The sequence below is a fragment of the Chlamydomonas reinhardtii genome, chromosome 16 (genome assembly GCF_000002595.2).
Source record: "Chlamydomonas reinhardtii strain CC-503 cw92 mt+ chromosome 16, whole genome shotgun sequence".
Lineage (NCBI taxonomy): Eukaryota > Viridiplantae > Chlorophyta > Chlorophyceae > Chlamydomonadales > Chlamydomonadaceae > Chlamydomonas > Chlamydomonas reinhardtii.
The window spans coordinates 1,929,001-1,945,200 of NC_057019.1; the positions used below are offsets into that span (position 1 = coordinate 1,929,001).

Sequence of the window (16,200 nt, forward strand, 5' to 3'; positions counted from 1 at the left end):
GAAACGCGTTCCACTAGCACGCATGCTGCACATAAAAGCTTACAGGACAGAACGAGTATGAGTTTTCGGTGCACCACTCTCGGAGGTTGGTCCGGCTCGCTCGGGTGAAGTCCGGGGGCTCCACCGTGTGCATAGAGATTGTGACACGCACGTCCAACTTGAGGACGTTTGTAGTCTTGTCGCTAGTACATATATTGACGAAGCCATTTAATATAGACACCCAAAAAGAGGAATGATTGTTTAGTCTTCTCGAAGTAGACCGACATCTTCGCTCCTAGAGCCGATTTTGCTAATACCATAGATAAGATTGCACGCCTGATGCATATACACATTTCTGTTACGCCCGCGTCCCCCAGTCAGTAAGCAATGAGCTAGGCCTCTGCAGGCAAAGGCTCGGGGCCAGGCTTGGAAATGGCGAGCTCTGAGATAACACCAGCGGTGCCAGTGGGGCAAGCCGTGGAGCAGAAAAGCGGCCAGGCGGAAGGCTCCATTCGCGGAGTGTCGCTCCGGTTCTTGTCGGATTTTGCTGCTAAGGTGCGTTCCAAAGCGAATGAGACGTATCAATGAACTGGACTGGCTAAGGGGCCGCAGCGTCTCGATGGCTGTTCGGGTTCTCCAGCGGGCGGGCGGGCGTGGGCGGGCGTGTCTTAACCCGGCCCCGTGGCTCCTGCAGGTGCCTGCGGACTTCAGCACCGCCCAGATCGTCTCAAAGTACATTGCTCCTAAATGCCGGGGCCAGCCGTTTGTGGACTTGGTGTCGCTGAAGTACGTGGGCGCGGCGCAATCCTACATCATCCACTGCTGGAGGTACGCTCGTCCATGGTTAGGTTTCGGGCGCTGAACTTCGTGGGCTCGCAGAGCTTACGCGGCAACGTGACAAGCAACAGTACAATCACTTGCTTTGCGGGATGTGATCATGACACGCGCAACAACCACCTATGCTGGGGGTACTGAGTTCTGACCACCACTACGCCCTGACACCTTGACCATTTGCAGCTGCAATTTCCTCTCGGACTTGGTGGTGCCGCTTCTGCAGCACTTCATAGGTGCGCCCTGGCATTGGCTGGGATTGGGCTTCGCGCGCTCGCTGGCATCTGAGTAAAGGACTGCTACCGGGTAACTAGTTGTTAAGGCGGGCAGTGGGCAGGCACACTTACAGCTGTCATTCGGGACACGTCCATGAGCGAGGGTCACCTCCGGAGACCGGGCGCAAGCACGTGCGCGCCACTACCCCAAGCCACGCGGCAAACATGAAACCACAACCTTGCAACCTGCGCAGGTGACCCAAACACCGAGCCCGCGGTGCGCGCCCAGATTCTGTCCACCACGTATGTGTGGCTGGACTGCTTCAGTTGCCCGCAGCAGCAGCCGGCGGCCGCGGCCAAGCCCGGTGAGGAGGCGGCGCCGGCCCCGACGCCGCTGCCGGACCTGTCGGTGCGGCGGCGGACGGTGGATGACGCTATCCGGCAGTGCAGGTGGGTGGGCGGCAGGGAGGTCCCTTCATGGAGGTTCTGCGTAGGCTACTGATACTGGGACGGCTGTCACGTGGCGTAGCGTTCAAGCATGACACCGGGGGGTTTAGCACCGCTTGCACACAGCCCGCCTTGCTGACTCTCGTCACCGCCGCTCCCGGTCGCGCAGCACGGTGCTGCTGATGCTGGACAGCGGCGCCGCGGCGCTGCACCGCACCTGGTGCATGTACGAGGTGACGCGCGCTCTGGCCATCAAGGGCGGCGCCGAGGCGCTGCACGTGCCCGTGTTCGAGTTCGCGTTGGACATTGTGTATGAGCCGCTGCAGGGCCTCAATCTGGCCACCTGCCGCGCCCACAACCCTGCCGACCACCGGGACCTGCTGAGTGCGCTGTCTCGCCACTTTGCGGAGAAGGGCGCGGGCGGGGAGGGTGAGGCGGTGCGGCGCTCGCCACGGCTGTCGGGGGCGCTGGGTGCCGCCACGCGCGCCATCATCTCCGGGATCCAGGTGCGGGGAGCTACGAAGGCTGTGTGGCTTTGAGCTTTGGGCGCGGAAGCGTCAGGCCTGGGGGAACGGCCCGCTGTCCTGTTGGCGTAAGGTTTGTCGGCGCCCGTGCCATACTGGCCATTTTCTCGGCTACTTACCGTGCTGTTGTCCTGCCTCTTCCCTTGTCGTACGCACAGGATGCGCTGGTGGGCGAAGCTCAGCAGCTGATCCGCGGCGGCGTGCGCAGCGGCCCGCGCTACCTGGCCTGCCTGCGCAAGGCGGCGGAGGCGCTGCGGCTGGGCAAGGCGCCGCTGGCCGAGGTGCTGGCGGTAGCGTCGCTCAAGGTGGGGTTGGGGCTGGGGCCGCGTGGTGGGGTCGGGCAGTGGGCCCGGGCGATGCGGCTGGGGGGGTTGTTGCGGGCGTAGCCGGGCTTGCTTGGTCAATGGAGGGACGGAGCCTGATCATGTCGAGCAGCAGGCGGGACGAGGAGAAAGGGACTGGGTGAACAAGCTCGTCTGGCTCGTCCGTGCGCTCAACCATAGCTCACCTATACCCAACACAATCACTGCTGCGCCCACAGGAGCACCGCAAGTCGCTGGGCGAGTCGGACGCCGCCACCCTGAGCGCCACCTCCAACCTGGCGCTGCTGCGGCGCAGCCAGGGTCGCAACGGCGAGGCGGAGGAGCTGCTGCGGGCGGTGCTGGAGGGGCGGCAGAAGGTGCTGGGGCTGGACCACCCCGACACCGCTGCCTCCTGCGACCACCTGGCGTGGCTTCTGCAGGACATGGGCAAGTTGGAGGCGGCGGCGGACATGTACAAGCAGGTAGGGTGGAAGGCGGAAGGCGATACTGGGGAGGAGGGGGTGGGTATTGTTCCAGACCCAACTGAACCAAGACCGAGAGGGGTCTGTGGGCGCGAGCAGGGCGTGAGGTTGGGGATGGTGCCTGTGTAACGTATCATTGTGTACGTGTGTGGCCGCACTTGGTTTTTGTGTCGCTCATTTGCCGCGCTCCATTCCTTTACTCCGCCCAGGCCTTGGACATCAGCTCGCGGGTGTTGGGCGAGGACCACCCCGACACCGCCTCCTCCTGCAACAACCTGGCGGGCGTGCTGCAGTCGCTAGGGCGCCTGGACGAGGCGGAGCCGCTGCTCAAGCGGTGGGTGCCCTACGGACCGCCACAACCAGCCGGGGCCAGGATTAAGGGGTGCTGCAGCTTTGTTTACCATTGACCAATGTGGCAGAACAGGTGCAGACGGCGCGCAGAGACCCTGCCCTCAGCGCCAACGCCGAAACCGCGCACACACCGGCCCGCTGCCGACACCCCAATGCAGGTCGCTGGAGGTGACCGTGAAGACGCTGGGCGAGCGGCATGCACACACCGCCACCAACTACAATAACCTGGGCGTACTGTACCGCTCCAAGGGCGACGTGGCGGCGGCGCGCAGCCACTTCGCCGCCGCGCACGACATCACGTCGGCGGTGCTGGGACCGGATCACCCCGACACCGTGACCGCCGCCAACAACCTAGGACTGGCGCTGCAGGCGGAGGGGCGCCTGCCGGAGGCGGAGCGCGTGCTGCGCGCGGCGCGCGAGGTGGGTTGGCGATTGGCTGGGCGGTTGGGTCGGTGCTGATGTTTTCGGGGATGTTCATTCACGTGGGATGAGGGTCCTGTTAAAGGTTTTAGCTGTGGATATGCAGTGCGCGCAACGTATTTCCATGATGATTGCCCGCCTGCCCCAGAGCTCGGAGACGTATCTGGGCAAGCACCACCCCAGCACCAAGGCCACGCTGACGGCGCTGAGTGGTGTGCTGTCTGCGCTGGGCAAGGCCGATGAGGCGGCAGAGCTGGGCAAACTGGCGGCGGCGGAAACATCCAAGCAGACGTCGGCACGCAAGCTCGCGGCGCAGCAGCAGGCGCAGCAAGCACAGGAGGGCAAGGCGGCGGCAGCACCTGCGGCAGCAGCGGCAGCTCCCACAACAGCGACGCCCGAGCAACAGAAGCCGCATGCCGCAGACGGCAAGGCAGTGCCGTCTAGGCTTGCTTACGATGAGGCGGCGGTGGTGAAGATCCAAGCGGCAGCGCGCGGCTATCAGGCACGCAAGCAGGTAACGCAATTGAAGCAGCAGCGGCAACCACAGAAAGCAGAGTCGGCAAAGGCAACGGGGAAAGCTGAGCCGGCGAAGCCCGCTTATGACGAGGCTGCAGTGTTGAAGATTCAAGCAGCGGCGCGGGGCTACCAAGCGCGGAAGCAGGTTAAGGAGTTGCGTAAGGAGAAGGCAGCGTCAGCTACAGCAGCGGCAACAGCAGCGGCTGCCCAGGAGCAGCCGCCCGCATACGACGAGGCTGCTGTGGTGAAGATTCAGGCGGCGGCTCGCGGGTACCAGGCTCGCAAGCAGGTGAAGGCGCTTAAGCAGCAGCAGCCTGCGCCTGCGCCCGCCGCTGCGCCGAGCCTGGTTGTATTTGGCGCTGACCCCCACGCACCCCAGGCGCCCCACCCCAGCCCCAGCCCCACCGCGGCGGCTCCTTCCGCCTCCACCGAGCCCAACCCGTTCGCAGCCTCCAAACCGCCGCTGCCACTTGGCGGTGCGCGGCAACCGCACCCGCCGCTGGCCACCGGCCCCTCCGGCACGGCCTCGCCGCGGCCCAGCTCCAGCCGCCTCAGCTCCGGTCGCTCCAACCGCTCCGAGCAACCACCGACGGCAACGGGGACGGCGGCGGCGGCGGCCGCGCAGCTGAACGGCAAGCGCAGCGTGGAGGACATGGCGCTTGGGCTGCCGCCGGGCGGCGCCACATCGCCCTCGCCCTCGCCGCAGCGGCCACCACGGCCTTCGTCCGAACGGGAGAGGCTGGTAGTGCGGCGGCCGAGCTCAACCAGCTCCGGCCGCAACAGCATCTCCGCGCACCCATCGCAGACCTCGCTGGGTGCCCCTGCGCCGCCTGCGCTGGCGCCCGCTGCGCAGCTGCCGGCGGCGGCGGCGCCCACTGCGGCGCCTATGTCGCAACTGAGCGAGCAGGAGGCGGCGGCGGTGCGCATCCAAGCCTACCACCGCGGCCACCGCGCGCGCAAGGAGGTCGCGGAGCTGCGGCGGGCCGAGCGCCCCGCCTCCAGAGGCACCGCTGCCGGGGCGTCGTCATCCGCGGCTGCCGCAGTGGCGGGGCTGGCAGCGGCTGCAGCCGCCCACCCGCCATTGCCGCCTCCGCTCACCACGGTGGACTCGCCGCGGCTACAATCGCCAGTGGCCGCCACGTCACCGGTGCTGCCTCTTTCGCCGGCCGGCGGGATACCGCCGCCGCCGCCCTCGCCCACACCGGGTTCGGTGCGCCGGCCGCCGTCCCGCAACGCTGCCATCGCGCACGCCCGCGCCGCGCTGCTCAACAGCCGCGGCTCCACGCCCGTCACCTCCACGCACGTGTCGCTGGTTGGGCCCTTCTCCCCGCCCTTCAGCGTGCCTGGTAGCATGGGCGCCAGCGGCGTGCTCACAGCACCGCTGCCGCCGCCTCTGTCCTACCCCATGTCCTCGACCACGTCCTCCACCGGCACGGGCTCTTGCCGAGCCTCCAGCACCAATGGCGGGCCGTACATGGCCGCCGGCGCTGGCGTCCACCAGCCCCACGTGATGACGCCATACATCTCCCTGACCGACTACTTCCGGGCTCCGGAGGCTGCGCTGCGCGCCATCGGCTCCAACAGCCCCCGCGCCGGCGCCGTCAGCGCGCTGTCGGAGCACCACCACCCACACGCTGCGACTGGCAGCGGCAGCGGCAGCGGGCCGGGGTCGTTTGCGTCGACGCCGCCGGGCTCTCGTGCCGGCGGGCCGCGGCCGTCCACCGCGTCCATGTCGACTGCATCCCCGGCCGTGGGCGGCGCCGCCACCATCACGCCGCGAGCGGACGAAGTGCTGGAGTTGCACGCCGACATGCTTAGCAGCGCACTGGCACAGCTCAAGTGAGTGCAAACCGGGCAGCGGATGTTGCATATGACAAGCTCAGCATGGCTTGCGCTTGCTGCGTATGTTTTAGGGGCACGCGTTGAAAGCGCTCACAGCGCAATTGTTGTGTGCTGCCGGTCTCCTCTGACAAGTCTCTTCCGAACACGCCTTGTTGCGCCGCCGCAGGCTGATGAAGGCGCGCGAATCGGTGACACGCAGCTCCGCCGACAGCAAGGCACTGCTGCAGCTGAAGCTAGAGTATGTGCGCATGGCGGTGGAGCAGGCTCTGGGCGGAGCCTCTGCCGCCGCCGCGCCGCCGGATGCCTCTGCGCCCAGCACAGACGCCGGGGAGGCGGCCGGCGGCAGGGGCGTGCTGCCAGGCCTGCTGGGTACGGGCACTGCTGCTGCCGCCGCCTCTGCATCCGCGGAGGAGCTGCAGCGGCCGGTGAATCGGCACGGCGCGGCACGACCGCGGCCGGGTGGCGAGGCAGCTGCTGACTCTGGCACAGCAGGTGCTGCTGCTGGAACCGCTGCAGGTGGTGGTGGCGCAGGTGGTGCTCGTCCCAAGGAGCAGGACGTGGAGGCGCTGATGACGGAGCTGACAGACCTGCGCATGCTGCTGCTGACCACCAGCAACGCCCTGCACGCAGCCCAAAGCGGCCTGCACCAGGAGCGCGCGTCCCGTCATGTGAGCGCACAGAGCGGGGGCCGTTCGGCTGTGTGGGTTTTGCCGATGGTTACCTGGCTACGCATGTGCTCTGCCGGCTGGGTCTGGACTGTTGAGCAGAGCGTAGAGCTGCTGCTTCTTACTGACGTGCAAATCTTTACACCGCACGCTCACAGGCACTAAGCACGGAGCTGGCCGACATGCAGCGCAAGCTGGCAGCGCTCCCAGCAACGGGACGGCCTGGATCGGCGCGTCCGGGCTCTGGGCGGCCAGCTTCAGGGCGTATTGCACCCGCCCTCGTGACTGGTAACCCGCTCAGCCCGTCCAGTCCTGCACCCGGACCCTTTGCTGCCGCGGCAGGTGTGTCTTCCCCTTCAGGCGGCAGCACGCGCCCCTGGTCGGCCTCCCGCTCGGCGCCGGACCAGGTGAGAACGGGGCCGCTTCTGCATGATGCGTGAATGTGAAAGCAGCCCAGGGCCGCACGGGTCGCTTTTGTGTATGCCCGTTCATCGTGTGCACATGCCCGTCTATCGTGCTCTCGTGCTGACTTCTGTGACTGTCTCTCATCATTTGGACCCGACCCGCAGGTTGAGGCAGCACGAGGCCTGCACGCGGCCTTGACCGCCAGCGGCAAGAGTCGAGCTGCGCATTGATGCGGGGACACACAGTCACGGATGTACTGGGGATCCGATTTAGTAAGAGTTGCGACAAACGCATAAATTGGCATCGGCCTCCTGAGTTAGCGGGCTTCAGACACGTATCGCCCAGCCGGTTGATATTGCACGTATGGCCCAAGAATGAACTGTCAAACTCTTGTGTGCTGCCATAACATCATGTAGCAACCACGCTGCTTGGCCCCGTATGGGGGGCAGTATGTTGTTATGCAGCATGAATACGACGTAGGCTAGGTTACTGGCTGCCAGCTAGGTGGACTGAGATGCCGTCTGTTGCATTCGAAAGACTTGGTCTTAGTGCTGTGTGCTGGGGCTGGGGATGACCTGGTGGTGGTTGGCAGACAGGAGGGCACGAGTAAATATTGATGCCCATACTGATGCCCATGGCTGGGGACACAATGCATTCATCCTTGATGCTGAACTCTATAGTGCGGGACAAACATTACGACGCCGGTGCTCGTGATGGAACATGGCAAGGGGCAGGAAAGCGTAGTCCCGATGTGTGTGGCTCCCACCCGTGCCCACATAATTACGACGCCGGTGCGGCATTGCGGCAGGGGCGCTGCTTTCCACCGTGTGTTGATGCTGGGTGGTCTTGATGGCGGCATGTTGTGTTGCATGCGGATGCAATGATGTGACTGCAGGTGAAGTCTGTCTGGAAGCGCTGTGACCGCCAAGGCTACGCGCACATGCAACGCCTCGGCTATTACCGTATTCCGTGTGCACCTGCAGTGCTGGCCCCCGTCACACCGTGCCGTCACGGTGCCACACCCTGAAGAAACCCGCATGCAGCCTCTCCTGAGCTTCCACTCGCAGTGTATTAAGTTAACGATGAGCGGGATGACTCCATGCTCTCGGTAGATTGCATTTGAGTACAAGTCGCCTGTTGAGCGACTCGTGGTTTTGAGCGATTCCTGAGCCCTCGCACCAGCTCGCACCAACATGACCCGTACTCCGGCTTCCCTAGGCTTCAGCATGTGCCTCTCTGCTCGGCTCTCTCGCATACAAGGCGTGGCAGGCAGCAAAGCACTGTGCTTCGCTATCTCAGGCTCGTCCACAAGAACCAGAGCATGCCGCCTGAGCCTTCGCCGTACAGCAGGCGCGTGTTGAAGGCACGTGACAGCCTGCGCTGACCGCCTGCAGCCCCCCGCTCGGTAAACGTCCTCGTGTCTGGGGCGCACTACTCCGAAAGCTGATGCAGGTGTTCGACAAATTACAATCGCGCAGCGCCCGCTCGACCTCTCCCAGGGCTTACCAGTTCTCTTACCCCTGGCGTGTCCACGACAAGGAGCCCTGGGATGTCGGTGCGAGTGCGTGTCGCAAGAGCAACGGCAACCCGTTGGATTTTGCATACAATGCTTGTTGCATTCCCGCTTAGTATGCCGTGCCCCATCTCACCTATGCAGGACCAGAGACCTACCCTCCTCTCTCGCCCGGACGTTGCAGTGCCACGGAGCGGTGTGCACGCCACGCATCCGCTGTGGCCAATGTGTTCTTACCCGTCAACCATAACACGCGCTCCTGCACACCCACCTGATGGCTCATCCACGCACAGGCTAATCTACAGTTTGCCAGGACCTACCTGGGGACCTTTCCCCGTCCTGTCGACGCTCAACACTACCTGCCACCTACCCGCTACTGGCGTGTGGCGGCAGCAGGCCTCCCAACGTGGACCGCTGCGGACACGCCGCACCACTTGCCCAGTGGCGCACACGAGTGGGAATCACGGCCTTACCATCTGTACCTTACCGCCGTGCAACCCAAGGGCGACCGGCCGCTCACCACGGCCCCCTCCACAACGCGCACCCGGCCAAACTGGGTGCCCCCGGCTAAGCGGCTCGGCAACACGCTCGCTACCATACTAGCTTCCCTTCCCGGCTACATCAACTATGAGCGCCCCGGCACAGCCCGAAGCCCGCCGGCACCCCGGTGCCACTCTCCTGGTGACGAGGAGATCGCCACAGCGACGAAGCCTTGATGATGATGTGGTGGTTGTTGGCGTCCACACATACCGTGCTGGATTTTGTGTACCATACTGCGGCTTAGCTGCGCGTGCCGCACGCTATGCGCGCACAGCACCGGCCGCAGGCACCTTACATAGCCGCCCACCTGGCCGCTTTCCCGGTCCCTCCGCCTCCACCTCCATCTCTTCCGGCCCTCCTCCGGCTCCTCCTGAGCCACCCCTTACACCATGTCGCGCTCGCGGCGCCGCCCGTCCCGGTCCCGGTCGCGGCGGTCGTCCCGCAGCTCGCCGTCCTCATAGTCCCTCCGCACGCGCTTGTCGTCGCCGCCACCGCCGCCGCGGTAGCTTTCATCGGGCCGGTCGCGCTTGCGGTCCCGCTCCGAGCCGCCGCCACGGTAGTCGCGCTCCGAGCTGCGGTAGTCGCGGTCGCGGTCCCGGTCGCGGTCGCCAGAGCGGAAGTCACCGCTGCGCGGCGCGCCACCGCCGTAGTCGCGGTAGCTGCTGCCGCCGGCCGGCGCGCCGCGGTCGCGGTCGTAGTCACGGCGCGGCTCGGAGCGGTCGCGGTCGTACTCGCGGGCGCGAGGCCTGCACCGCAAGCAGGCAGGAAGGAGAAGAGCAGCGCAGCCGCGGAGGGGGTGAGCAGGGAATCGTGTGTGCCGTCACTAAAAACCGCAACACGCACGATAGACAACAGGGGGGGGCTACGCGGGAGGCAAGGCATGCAGGCCTACGGCAATGACAGCGAGCCCGCACGTGACAGGATGCACACCTGTCGTCCACTGGCGGCGCGGCGATCGGCGTCGGCAGCAGGGCGCCGGGCTTCTGCCGCTTCGGTGCCTTCGGCTCTCGCCCTGGCGCACCCAGACCTCCTCCCAGTCTCCGTGGCTTCCTGCAGCATTGCAACAGACGGGCCAGGGGCCTCTCAGCACGTGCCCATCATTTTTACTGCAGCTGTGCAGCCCCCCTTGCTCCTGGCAGCTGTGCGGTCCCATGAACCTCAGGCCGCCCTTCCCAAACACGCGTTCGCCAGCCCGCCTTCCAACCCCCCCCCCCGCACGCCTCCACTACGGCTCACGCACCAGTTCTCCACCGTCCGCCCGCGCTCCACGTCCACCAGCACTCGGCGGCCCTCAATCTTCTTGCCGTCCGCTGCTTTGTACGCCTCCTTCATATCCGCTTTGTGCTCGTACTCAACAAATGCGTAGCCGCGCGACTTGCCTGTTTTGCATGAATTAGTTTGGGCGATAGCAGCAGCGCATTGTGAGCATAAGAGGTAAAGCCGGCGTGTTGGGCGCAACAATGGTGTGCGCTGCCGTGGCTGGGAAGCAGCCTGTTAGATACGCCGATGCATGCAAACGGGTAAGGGGGAGCGCGAGGGCACCCTACCGTTCTTGTCCATCACCAGGCGCACGCGCTTCACTGGCCCATACTCCTCAAACTCGCGGCGCAGCTTCTTTTCTGTAACGTCAAAGCTGAGTCGAGCCACCAGAATTGTCTTGTACGGGTCGCCCTACGCCAACAGCAACAACATAGCACACACGCCACTTCAGGCATGCAAGGCATAAGGCAGCAAGCCAGCGAAGCTGTCCCCGGTCAGATGTCATGTGCACTTGTGAGAGTTGCTCCTGCGGCAGTGCCTGGGGGCCCGGAGCAGAGTCATGAGACGCTGCGACTGGCGCCTCACCTCAATCTTGGGGTCCTTGTTGGGGTCGAACGTCTTGGCCCGCTCCTTGGCCTCTCGCTCCGCCTGCACAAAACATACGACTCCTTCATAGTAAGAAAGCAAGTTCCGAAGCTGCGTGTTTGCCATGCAAGCGGCTCCCACGCACCCACCCTGTCCACCGATGCACGGTCCCACACACAACTACCACGGTGTCCCCCGGCGCCACCGCCCTGCCTGCGTATCACCCGTATCCCAAGGCGCACCTCCTCCAGCTTCCATTTCGTAAGCCGAATCTTCCTACAGATGCAACACCAACACACAACGTATTAGTGTGGCGCATCTGGCACGGCATCCAGCATGTGACTCGGCACGTACTTCTCAGTTTTCGTTTCCGTCTCCACGCGCGATTGTATCCGAAGCTCTGGGTTCCGAAATAGCCGAGGGGACGGCGGGCAGTCCGGGTTACGCGGCGGCTGATACTCGGGGTCGCCTTCACTCGCGAACTCCTTGACATAGCTCGCCATGCCGGTGTATTTTTGATTGATCTTTGCCTTTTTGAGACCATCAGCGAGAGGAAGCTGTTGCCGCGGCGAGAATAGGGTGAGCAGGGGCGGGGGCAGGCCCGTCTTGTGCCCAGTCTGCACACTCTCCTTCAAGGCCTTGACCGCGGCCTGCCTATTGAAGCCTGGCTTCTTGAAGCGGTCGAAGCGATCCATGGCTGTCTACTGTGGGGCAAAAGCTATTTAGAGGGCCATGTGTAGCTGCAGATTGGATGCGGAGCTTCTTGGCTTGTGGGGAAAAGGTTTGGTGCAGATACCTAGCATGTGTGAGGTTGCGTCCTAAAATGCAGGTATTGGGCTTTCGTGCGTGAAAACAGGCTGCGCATCCTCGCGGGCGGAATGGGGTGCCAACTCTGACTCTGAGATAGAACACAGTGCTCGAACGCAACCTGTAGATTTCTACATACATACGCACGATTCAAAAACAACGCACACCGGCGCTTTCATAGGTTCGCGCGGCTTTGTTGATACTTGATTGAAGAGCCCTTCCCGCGTGTTTCAATCGCTGTACCTGACACCTTACCGTGCTAGCATTTTTTAAAGATACGATGGCAACCTCGCTGCGGCACGCATCAGCGCGTCGGGGGTGTATTGGAGCTTCGCAGCGTCCGAGTGCGAGGACCGCGCGCTGTCGCGTCGTTGCAAGCCTGCCTCCCACGATGGTCAACTCCTGTACTGGCAAGGTGGGCCAGGCTGATCCAGTGCGGCACGAGCGACTGATACCAGCGACTCGCGTTTGGCTCAACCCCGCGCGTTATGGTACCATGGCCGTGTCATGCACATATTGCAGACATTGGAGTGGTTTGTTATGCGATGAGATCTTGAGGGCAAGCTTGAGGCCGTTAAAGGGGATAATGTTACCAGTCAGCGCGCGCTTCCCCCCGCGTGAGCTCCGTATGCCTCGTATCGGCGAAAATGATAGTCGAGGTCCAGGAACGTCGGGATCAGCGCTTGGCCAACCCAAACCGTCTTCGAGCGGCTTGGGTTCCTGCAGTCACGCCCAGCTGCTGCCGTCACGGCAACCTGCGCTCCAGCTCCCAACACCTTGCCAAATCACACGTGCCATATTGCTCTGCACCTGCTCCATGCCCCGACCTGCCCCAACCAAATGCTAACTTACTTAGACCTGGCCTTGCTCTCCCCCCCGTCCCCGCTGCCTTCCACCACCTCTGAACAACTTGCACAGATGGGCCACGCGGCGGCCGAGGCGCTTGTGGACGCCGGCGTGAAGCTGGTCCCACACACATTCACGGGCATGAGCGCGGGCGTGGCGGTAAAAAACATCGGCGTGCGCGGCGTGGCCACCCAGCTGGTGGGCGCCGAGAAGCGGCAGGCGGCTCTGGACCTCATCAAGGCCGAGTACCCCGGCATGATGATTGTGGACTACACATTGGCCCACTGCGTGGAGGGTGAGCGGACTCAGGGCTGCCGAGCTTGAAGAGCTGACACACGTTTATGTTGTCTTGCGCAGCAGCGCCAGGCTAGACACTGGTGTATGGTTGGTATGTGTGTGTATCGGTGTGTAATCGTCATGTACGCTGCAGCCAATCCTCCGCGCCGTGGCGTCTTGTCTTGTTCGTCGAGCTTTACCTGCCCATTCGCAACCCGCCCCCGCTCCCCATCCGCGCCACCGTTTGCAGACCACGTGCGCCTGTACGCCGACAACGGACTACCGTTCGTGATGGGCACGATGGGCGGCGACCGCGACCGCATGCGCGCCTACGTGGAGGAGAAGGGCGTGTATGCCGTGCTGCCGTCCGCCGCGGGAGAGCAGGTGCGGCGTCCCTTGTTCGTCCTCTAACGCTGCCAAACGCCTTGAGCGTTCAAGGGTTCGGAACATGTTCATGTGTGGACCGATTGTTGCCGCGCTTCGGCGTGGGCGTTTCCAGGCAAGCGGTCGCCTCCAGGCGTGCCATATGGAGTCGGTAGTCGCGTTGCTTCAGCCACCTCGGCCACCCATGGACAGTTCAATCGCTGCTCGCCTGTATACGCACTGCAGTCCTCCTACCAGCAAGAACACCCCTGTCTCCGGCAGCCATTATTGACCTTGCCGTCACGCCACCAGTGTGTCCAACTACCTGCATGCAACAATCAACCCGTCCTCACGTACACGCCCGCCCGCCGCAGGCGATGAACCTGTTCGCGCTGCTGACGTCCCTGGGCGCGCCACTACCGCCCCACTTTGACACCTACACCTGGGAGACAGTGGGCCGCGGCGACGCACTGGCGCTGGACCTGTTGAACCCTCAGGACGCGGGGGAGATTGTCGCCACGCTTCGCGCCATGGGCATTCAGGCGGACGACGTGAGCAGCGCGGGGTTGGGGGGGGGGGGGTGGGAGGGAGGTGTTGTTTGCACCATCCCATGAGAACTAAGAAGGGGTGCTGGGTTCTAAGGAAGAGGAAGGCGGTTTGGGGCGGTGAGCGCGGATGCCTGGAGTCAGGTGCTGGGAAGAAGCAGGGAGCAGCGTTTGGGGTTTTAGGGGCACGCGCACAGGTTGATCCTGAGGTGCTGCAATCCAGGGTAAGTCTCAAAGCTCCGCCGTCTCGGCCGCTCCTTCTTGGCATTGCAGGGCCAGATCTACCGCATGCGCGCCTCGCTGCAGTCGCGTGTGGGTCTGAACCTGGAGCGGGAGCCGCAGGGCGCGCTGCATGCGCTGCAGGTGAGAGGGCGGCAGGCACCCACTCCAAGGGCGGCAGGGCGGAATGCAGGCGGTGCACTCATGGCAGCGGGAGGGCTGGCGATGATCTGACAACAGGGTCTTGTGTGAAAGCACAGGCGCATTCTTGGGCAGGGGAAAGCGACAGCCGACATTTCCACTGTTAGCACGCGGTTTACGCTGCTTGTATCCTCTGATTGTGGTGGCCGCCGTGCCGCCTCGTGAACTTAGGTGCTGGTCGGGTATTTCTCGTATGCAGCGGCCAGCTCTCTCGATGCTTGCCACACGTCAAGTGTGGCGTCCAGCTGCGCAGCATACCAGACGCGAGTCCCCGGCGCTCATGCCCATGTCCGTTCCTCGCGCACACGCAGGGCCGCGGCAGCTCGCGCACGTGCCGCATCACCGCCCCCGGCGCCGTGCCGCGCCTGTTCCTGCGCCACTACGGCCTGTCGCGTGCGGCGTTCGCTGCGGGCGCCGTGGAGGCGCTCCGCTTCTTGGCGGCGCGTGTGGCGGAGGGCGCCGACCAGCGCGTGTACGACATGGTGGACGTGCTACGGGCGTACCAGGCAAGCGCGGGAGCGGGGGAGCCGGCAGTGGCGGCGCGGTAGTGCCGCGCGGTGTCGTGCGTGCGCTGCTGGCGTTCCGTGCTGGTGGGTGGGTTTGTTGTTTCTGGTTGCCCTTGCGTCGCTTGGGATCTGCACTGATACGATGCGTGCGATAGGCAAGTGAGTCCGTCAAGCGGCATGATAGGCCATTGGCATAACCTGCATGCGTGGTCTGCAATTGCAGGGTGAGCAGGACAAGCTGCACGCCGTCCGCGCCTCGCAGCAGTTCAGCAGCAACGTGGTGGTGGCCGGGTCCTCCGTGACCGCCACCGCCGCCACATCTGCGTAAAGCGTAAGCAGCCAGGGCCGCAGTGCAGCCGTGTGGAGCATCAGCTGTGCGCCGTACGCGAGGGCTGTGATGTGGGTGTAGGTTTGGTTAGAATCTGGTGAAGATGTGGGCATGTGCGTGTGCTATTCAGGGCGGGGAGTGCGGCGCCCGTCAGGCGCCTCCAGTTTGGTGTGCTGGGGGCAGCGGGCGGGCGGCTGCAGCGGAACCGCCCTGCAAGAGTGCGGAAAATATTTTCCATGTATGTCTTTACTGCAATGCAACTGTACTCGAAAGCTGGAAAGCGGATGCGCGACGAAGCATGGTGCGAGTCATTCGGCGTGTGGCTCGGACAACAGGTGGCCGCAATGTAGCGGCCCGGGTGCTGCAAGCGGGGTTGTGTCGCTGCAGGTGGCATCAAGCAGGAGTGGATGTGTGGCCGACTTACACTAGAAAGAGAACTATTCACTGAGGTTTGACACGCCGGAATGTTCGTGTGTTGGATCAGCTTGGAGCATGAGTTCATGGCGGGGTGCAAGTTGAGGCGGAAATAGTGCGGTAGCTGCCCCGGGGTTTGGCCGCCCCGTTTATTTGTTTGTATAAGGCCTGCGTTGGGGCTTCTTGGCCATCTGTATCTTGTGCATACGTCTATCCCTGTTGTATGTGGTTGGGGAGCGGACGGTGTAGCCTGTAGTGTATGCGTTTGGCACGGGCACGATTAGCGCTACGGGTGGCCCTACGGTGGCCCGCGATCGCTGCCTGAGATCCCGAACTGCGAGCCTCCCGCGGGTGGGTGGATTGCCCAGTGACATAGCGTGTGAAGTGTGTGCCGTAGTAAATTTTGTTTCTACGGATTTGACCCACACGCCGCAGGCCACTACAATCAGTTGGCGCGTATTATTAAACACTGTTTTTGGTGGTGGTGGCGTTGCGATGAGGTGTGGGCGGAAGAGAGCGTTTACGGAAGCGAGTGAGAGGAGGTGCAGCATCTGCACCGGCTGTACGTATTAGGACAGGCCGGAAACTGGAATGCTAGGAGCAGGAGTACGAGTCGCTAGCAAGCACTGGAAGCAGTTGATGGGGGTTGAAAAGGTGCAACGGTGCGGCAGAGCAATGTTACCGCCGCATTGGGCACGTGCTTGAGAGCAGAGCAAATGAGTTCACGCTGTAAGTACCCGATCCGTGTGCGATGCCCCCAGGGTTACCGTACCACCAGACTTACCCAGAGACATGCACGCGGGACACTGTTGGGGCAG

The 16,200-nt window shown here is 63.7% G+C and overlaps 3 protein-coding genes across 3 annotated transcripts; 2 read left to right on the plus strand and 1 right to left on the minus strand.

Moving 5' to 3' along the window:
- The first annotated feature begins 213 nt into the window (after positions 1 to 213).
- On the plus strand, positions 214 to 8,065 carry CHLRE_16g656200v5 (uncharacterized protein). Its single transcript, XM_043070901.1, has 13 exons — positions 214 to 534; positions 674 to 807; positions 997 to 1,046; positions 1,280 to 1,475; positions 1,642 to 1,978; positions 2,155 to 2,301; positions 2,538 to 2,780; positions 2,990 to 3,114; positions 3,290 to 3,551; positions 3,700 to 5,906; positions 6,076 to 6,577; positions 6,733 to 6,981; positions 7,144 to 8,065. The coding sequence occupies exons 1-13, from the start codon at positions 412 to 414 to the stop codon at positions 7,207 to 7,209; spliced, it is 4,641 nt and encodes a 1,546-aa protein (XP_042915543.1). The 5' UTR covers positions 214 to 411; the 3' UTR covers positions 7,210 to 8,065.
- Positions 8,066 to 8,082: 17 nt separating this feature from the next.
- Positions 8,083 to 11,692, minus strand: CHLRE_16g656250v5 (uncharacterized protein). The gene is made up of 7 exons (XM_001697845.2): positions 11,232 to 11,692; positions 11,120 to 11,153; positions 10,878 to 10,940; positions 10,580 to 10,703; positions 10,273 to 10,411; positions 9,963 to 10,082; positions 8,083 to 9,778 (listed from the first exon to the last, which is right to left on the minus strand). The coding sequence occupies exons 1-7, from the start codon at positions 11,570 to 11,572 to the stop codon at positions 9,415 to 9,417; spliced, it is 1,185 nt and encodes a 394-aa protein (XP_001697897.1). The 5' UTR covers positions 11,573 to 11,692; the 3' UTR covers positions 8,083 to 9,414.
- Positions 11,693 to 11,813: 121 nt separating this feature from the next.
- CHLRE_16g656300v5 (uncharacterized protein) lies at positions 11,814 to 16,127 on the plus strand. The gene is made up of 7 exons (XM_001697777.2): positions 11,814 to 12,099; positions 12,603 to 12,825; positions 13,057 to 13,190; positions 13,544 to 13,720; positions 13,988 to 14,077; positions 14,446 to 14,640; positions 14,864 to 16,127. Exons 1-7 carry the CDS (start codon positions 12,076 to 12,078, stop codon positions 14,966 to 14,968), a joined length of 948 nt encoding a protein of 315 aa, XP_001697829.1. The 5' UTR covers positions 11,814 to 12,075; the 3' UTR covers positions 14,969 to 16,127.
- The last annotated feature ends 73 nt before the right edge of the window (positions 16,128 to 16,200 follow it).

Excerpts from the sequence above, each read along its gene's own strand:
- CHLRE_16g656300v5 (XM_001697777.2), top strand. The coding sequence starts at position 12,076 with ATGGTCAACTCCTGTACTGGCAAG. Across the intron at positions 13,191-13,543 it reads CGTCCGCCGCGGGAGAGCAG|GCGATGAACCTGTTCGCGCT; the intron begins GTGCGGCGTCCC and ends CGCCCGCCGCAG. Across the intron at positions 14,641-14,863 it reads ACGTGCTACGGGCGTACCAG|GGTGAGCAGGACAAGCTGCA; the intron begins GCAAGCGCGGGA and ends CTGCAATTGCAG.
- CHLRE_16g656250v5 (XM_001697845.2), bottom strand. The coding sequence starts at position 11,572 with ATGGATCGCTTCGACCGCTTCAAGAAGCCAGGCTTCAATAGGCAGGCC. Across the intron at positions 10,941-11,119 it reads CGAAATGGAAGCTGGAGGAG|GCGGAGCGAGAGGCCAAGGA; the intron begins GTGCGCCTTGGG and ends TGTTTTGTGCAG. Across the intron at positions 10,412-10,579 it reads CCTGGTGATGGACAAGAACG|GCAAGTCGCGCGGCTACGCA; the intron begins GTAGGGTGCCCT and ends CATGCAAAACAG.
- CHLRE_16g656200v5 (XM_043070901.1), top strand. The coding sequence starts at position 412 with ATGGCGAGCTCTGAGATAACACCAGCGGTGCCAGTGGGGCAAGCCGTG. Across the intron at positions 1,476-1,641 it reads GACGCTATCCGGCAGTGCAG|CACGGTGCTGCTGATGCTGG; the intron begins GTGGGTGGGCGG and ends CCGGTCGCGCAG. Across the intron at positions 2,302-2,537 it reads TGGCGGTAGCGTCGCTCAAG|GAGCACCGCAAGTCGCTGGG; the intron begins GTGGGGTTGGGG and ends CTGCGCCCACAG.